Source organism: Benincasa hispida, chromosome 11 (genome assembly GCF_027475165.1).
Source record: "Benincasa hispida cultivar pf3 chromosome 11, pf3_genome.v1.1, whole genome shotgun sequence".
Taxonomy (NCBI): domain Eukaryota; kingdom Viridiplantae; phylum Streptophyta; class Magnoliopsida; order Cucurbitales; family Cucurbitaceae; genus Benincasa; species Benincasa hispida.
Genome location: NC_143488.1, coordinates 65,460,658 through 65,466,701, shown reverse-complemented (window position 1 = coordinate 65,466,701; position 6,044 = coordinate 65,460,658). Strand labels below are relative to the sequence as shown.

The window sequence follows — 6,044 nt, the reverse complement described above, 5'->3', positions numbered from 1 at the left end:
CTCCAAAATACCAATTAATAGAATCCCAAATAATAATAATAATAATAAAAATAAAAGAATCCCAATCCAATTTTACCAAATACTTTATAGTAAGTTTTAATTATCCCCCACTTTAAAAGGTCCTTACCCTTAAATTTTGAAGTTTTTCAAACAAATATACTTGACGATATATATATATATTTGAAAGACATGCATCTTTTTTACATTATTCATGTAAAAGTTAATTGTACAAATGATTCTAATAACATATTCTAAGATAAAATAAATTGTAACGACAATCTATCTCCTATATAATTGTAAATAATATTATAATACTTTCTAATTTTTATACCACAAGATCAACATATTTTATTTAGACGAAAAGTATAATTTGTTTCAACAAAAGATATATTTATTTATAGAATAACCAATGATATCTTGAAGAACAAATTTTTAAATCCGCAAGAATAATTGAAACGTACCCTAGAGTTTGTTATAAAAAAAGATCATATAGTAGAGTTTGGTATTTTGTATAATTTTAACTAAACAATAATTTCTAATTTCCACGTTAGATTTTTTTAAAAAAATAGAAAATATATTTAAAAAGTCAGTATTTTTTTAATAACAATAATAGAAAGAATCAAGAAACCGGAAGTTGGATTCCACTGTGGGAAATCGCGCGTGAGCGCGTTTCTATACCTGGAATCTTTATACCTAACGGCTCAAGCTCTGGATCCATGCAAGAGCCTCACTCTCAAAATCGTACTCTAATTTTTCCTCTCTCTCTGTAAGCCCGTTCGAGAAACGGAAATTCAATATCCTATTTTGCTCTCTTTTACTCTCTGCATTTATTCCATAATCAACCAGAGATTCCAAAGAAAAACCGTCACCAGCATTCAGGTTTGGCCTGTGGTTTTTGATTTTTTTGGTTATTTGATGATGATGTTGATGATAATGATCCGTCTTTGTGATTTGTATTTCTATCGATTTGCAGGTGTTTGTGCGATTTCCTTTTCGCAATGGCGGCAGTTTCTCAGACAACGGTTCATGCCTCTCCGGCTTCCCTTTACGTCGGCGACCTTCATCCTGACGTCACTGATGGCCAGCTCTTTGATGCTTTCTCCGGATTCAAGAGCCTCGCCTCTGTTCGTATCTGTAGAGATTCCTCCACTGGACGTTCTCTATCTTATGGCTATGTCAATTTCATTTCTCCTCAAGATGGTATTCATTTTTTTTATTCTGTCGTTATTTCTCGTTTGATTTGTTAATTCCGGAGATTATTTTCGTTCGACCGATTTTTGTTTTCCTTTTTCTTTCTTGCGTTGAGAAATCAAATGACGATCGATTTATGAAGACTAAATGAGTCTTCGGATTCGCTGAGATTCAATTCGGATGAACTTATTGTTATTATTATTTTGTTTATGACCGAAAAGAATGTTTGCTGATCACTGTTTAATTTATTTTTGTTCTTGAGATTTGATAAGACTTAATAATAATAATAAAGAAGTTGTTTGAAATGCTATTATTTAATTTAGTACACGTTGATTAGCAGCTGGTTGAGGCTTCTGTTATTTATTTGCTTACACCAACTTTCTTTTCTGGTTCTTAATAGATTTGGTCATTTCAAGATTTTTATCCATCATTTTCCTGCTTATTTGAAAATGGTGTATTATGTGATTAGTTCTTGCATAAATATAATTTGAAACTCTAAGCATGTATAGTTTGTGATTTTGTGACTATGTCTTGTCTTCTGTCTGTCTGATTTAAAACAGCAACCAATGCCATGGAGGTAATGAATCACAGTATGCTGAATGGAAGAGCGATTCGAGTCATGTGGTCACGTCGGGATGCTGATGCAAGAAAGAGTGGAATTGGAAACGTGTTTGTTAAGGTTTATGCCGTTTTTACAGAGAGAATACTTGGCCTGTGAAACCAATATCACGTTATATTCATAAAATTTACATTTTAATAATGGTCTTTTTTGTTCTTTTTCTGGTTACCTTGACTAACCAATGCAGAACTTGAGCGATTCAATCAATAGTTTAGGACTTCAAGAGCTATTTAAGAAATTTGGAAATGTTCTGTCCAGCAAAGTTGCCACATCCGATGATGGGAAGAGCAAAGGATATGGCTTTGTTCAATTTGAGTCTGAGGATTCTGCAAATGCTGCCATAGAGTCACTGAATGGTTTTACCATTGGGGATAAGCAGATGTAAATACAGCACTTTCTCACTTCATCAGCCATGCAATGATTGCTTGATGTGATGAAATAATATACATGAGAGTTCACAATTTTTTGTAACTGTGCAATGCTTACTATTTGTTTGTATTAATTTACACCCACCATACATGTGTTACAGATATGTTGGAAAGTTTGTCAGGAAGAGTGATCGAGTTTTGGCCAATGCTGATGTTAAATATACCAATTTGTATGTGAAAAATCTTGACCCTGAGATTGGGGAAGAGCATTTGCAGGAAAAATTCTCTGAGTTTGGAAAAATTTCCAGCATGATTGTTTCAAGGGATGAGAATGGGGTGTCAAGGGGTTTTGGCTTTATTAACTTTGACAACCCAGATGATGCCAAACGGGCATTGGAAACACTTAATGGATCGCAACTTGGTACAAATTCACCTTTGTGCCCTCTGTCTCAACTAGATTATTTAATTTTAACTTAATTTAATGTGTTCTTTTGATGTCATTATGGTTCTTTCTTTATTAGGTTCGAAGGTTATCTACATTGCGAGGGCACAAAAGAAGACCGAACGTGAGGAAGTATTACGTCGTCATTATGAAGAGAAATGTAAGGAGCAAGTGTTAAAATACAAGGTAACTCTTAAAACTCGTCCTTTTCATTCTTGATATAATTGTAGTCTCTTTTACCTAGCAAACATTGTATCTATTATCTCCTATCGTGTAGGGATCAAATGTGTATGTGAAGAACATTGATGATGGTGTTACTGATGAAGAACTAAGAGAACGTTTTAGCCAATTTGGCACCATCACTTCATCAAAACTTATGCGAGATGATAAGGGAATAAACAAAGGGTTTGGATTTGTCTGCTTCTCCAATCCTGATGAAGCTAAAAGAGCCGTGAACACTTTGCAAGGTAAATTATTAGTTGAGTGCATTTTTAACTATTAATATATAAATTATCTTAAATGTTTGAAAGCGTTTTGTTATGTCATTCGTGTTCCTGATTTGTTTAAAGTTTTGAAGTAAGTTTTCATTTTCTTCCCTACTCAAACTGAAAATTGCTATAGGCAATTTCGTAGAAGCTTGAAACCATGGTACTTGTAGAGTTAAGTATAGACCAGTTTAAGAATGAATGTTCAATTATGAATTATTAGATTGAAAAAACTTAAATATTTACAACTTTGCATCTATTTCTTGTTTGTCTCAACTTATCATTTCTTAAGTTGTATTGGTCAAATCTCTGCTAATTGTTTTTCTTTGGACACTGGATACTATATACCCATAGGATGTATGTTTCACGGGAAGCCACTCTATTTGGCTATAGCACAAAGAAAAGAGGATAGACAAATGCAATTGAAGCTTCAGTTTGCACAGCGGCTGGCAGGGATACCTGGACCGTCAACTACAATTTTTCCCGGTGGATACACACCTTATTACTACCCAGCACCAGGTGTTGTTCCACCAGTACCATCTCGTCCAGGTCTGATGTTTCAGCCTTTAGGAATGAGGCCTGGGTGGAGAGCTAATACTTACACATCTCCTGCAAGACCTGGCTTTCAACCTTCTCCTGTACCTATTGTAAGTTGAAACTTTTCTTGGATTAAACCTAGATGTCTTCTGCTGCCATCAGTTGTTTTTTTTTTCTTTTTGTATGTCATTTTATATAATAATTATAAAGCATTCTTTCTTCATTTTGCCTTTTCAGCACGAGTGGAATTATTATTACGAGTTAAAATGTGTCAACTTCTGAACACAATCTTTCTAAGCATTTTAACTTTTTACTCCACAGATTCCGAATGCTTCGAGGCAACCCAGGCAAAACAGAGGCAAAATGAATGGACCTCTGCTTTCTCATCAAAATGGAGTCCAATCTGTCTCTTATATGCAAAATTCACAAGATGCCAATCAATCAATAGTTACTGCAAAATCATCCGGCAATCAACAGGTAAACTGTTCTGGTCTTTCTACGAATTATTCACTTGCTTCCTTATGTCCCTCGTACTTGTCACATTCATCTGATTTTGGAGTGGAATAGACCTGGTTTCTGTGGTAATTTATTCTTTCCATCTGTTGGGATCTTTTCAATTTTCTTGTGTTCTGGACTGAAAGGTGCTGATAGTACTAATTTGGACAAAGTCATTGACCATTCAAAAGTGTTGTTATCATATAGTGCGTACTGTGTTCTACTATAAAAAAATATATATCATTTTCTGATGCTTCTGTTGTAGTGGAATGGACAGGTTAAGTATGTCCCAAATGCTCGCCCATGCGAAACGAACAAAGCTTCTGGAGCCGCGTCAGCTGCTGCTTTTAATTCTGCTGTTGGAGATGTCTCTCAGGGATCACAAATACTGAGCAGCATGCTTGCTTCCTCTCCCCCAGACCAACAGAAACAGATCCTTGGGGAGCATCTTTACCCCTTAGTCCAAAAACGCAAGGTAAACTATATTACTTGGAGCATGTTTTGGAGTGATTTTGAAATGATCGTCAAGCTCAAAATTATTTTGTATGCCCTGCTAATTAGGATGGTGGATGCTTCTATAGCCACACACACACCAATGCTATTATGTTCTTAAAAGAAAATAAGTAAGGATGTGATTGCTGAGAATTAGAAATGACACTTGCAGCCGGACCTTGCTGCGAAGATTACAGGAATGCTTCTGGAGATGGACAACTCGGAATTGCTGCTCCTGTTAGAGTCACCTGAATCTCTGGCTGCCAAGGTTGAAGAAGCAGTGCAGGTGCTTAAGATCTCAAAGACTAAGCTTTCCAACCAAGACACACTCAATTTCTTACCAGCTGAGCTTGCAGTTAACTGAAAGGAAGCAAAACTCTTCCAACTTAAATTCACTTCCTCAGCGAATTTTTGCTAATTCCTTAGCTCGAAGTCCCGGGAGAGTACGACCGATCGACCATCTCTAGATTTCTGGTCTGGAAGAGTGTTCTTTCCAGATTTTGCAGTCAGTTTTTTTTCTTTTGTTTCTATCTTATGTTGAGGAACATTTTAATCTTCTTCCATTTCTTAGAAACTACTAACCTTTACTAGTCTAGTAGTATCTTTTCTTTTGTCAGGGTCAGGATGGAATGATGTTTGGAACTTGGATTTGTTGAATGCTGTTTTCTAATTTTTGATTGATAAATTGTAGAAAGCATTTTTGTTTTGTTTTGTCTTTTTGTTTTTTTGCAATGCTTTGACTTAATAACTCTAACAATTCTAGTTTATTATGTTTTCTAATTTTGATTGGTAAATAGTTGAAAGCATTTTTTTTTTTTAAATTTTGTTTTGTGTTTTTCTTTTCAATGTTAAAACTTTCTCGAACAGTTCTAGTTTCTTTTGTTTAGAATTTAAAAATAATGCATGACAATTATTTTCATTAGAGTTGCGTTTTTTGGAAATCCCCCAACCTATATACATGTTTAATTTTGAAGGAAAAACAATAAAAAGAGAATCTTTTAGTTTTTTTAAGTTGGGACCATTTGATAATTTGGTTTTTTATTTTTAATTTTTGATAACCAAATCTATAAAACACTATTCCATATCTAAAATTTTAAATTTATTATCTAAAATCTTTTAAAAAAACTAAGTTAAGTTTTGAAAATTAAAAAAAAAAAAAACAGTTTTAAAAATTTGTTTTTATTTGAAGAATTTGTCTAAGAATTCAACTATAAAACTAAGTCAAATTTTGAAAGTTAAAAAAAGAGTTTTTTAAAAACTGTTTTTTTAAAGAATTTGTATAAGAATTCAAATTTTTTACTTAAAAATATATAAATTATTGTAAGATTTTGAGAGAAAATATGTTAAATTTTTAAAAGTCAAAAATCAAATAGTTATCGACAAACTCTAATTAATTTATTCATACATGATTTCTT

At 33.5% G+C, this 6,044-nt stretch overlaps 1 protein-coding gene across 2 annotated transcripts; it reads left to right on the top strand.

The window, feature by feature from the left end:
* Positions 1-731: 731 nt before the first annotated feature.
* On the top strand, positions 732-5,314 carry PAB7 (poly(A) binding protein 7). Of its 2 annotated transcripts, none has more exons than XM_039049899.2 (11): positions 732-879; positions 974-1,200; positions 1,752-1,870; positions 1,998-2,191; positions 2,340-2,599; positions 2,700-2,806; positions 2,898-3,087; positions 3,460-3,752; positions 3,964-4,119; positions 4,415-4,612; positions 4,802-5,314. In XM_039049899.2, exons 2-11 carry the CDS (start codon positions 999-1,001, stop codon positions 4,991-4,993), a joined length of 1,911 nt encoding a protein of 636 aa, XP_038905827.1. In that variant the 5' UTR covers positions 732-879; positions 974-998; the 3' UTR covers positions 4,994-5,314. The 2 variants fall into 2 exon arrangements, with proteins under 2 accessions (XP_038905827.1, XP_090163495.1); XM_090307369.1 differs by having other exon boundaries at positions 4,403-4,612.
* Positions 5,315-6,044: the final 730 nt, after the last annotated feature.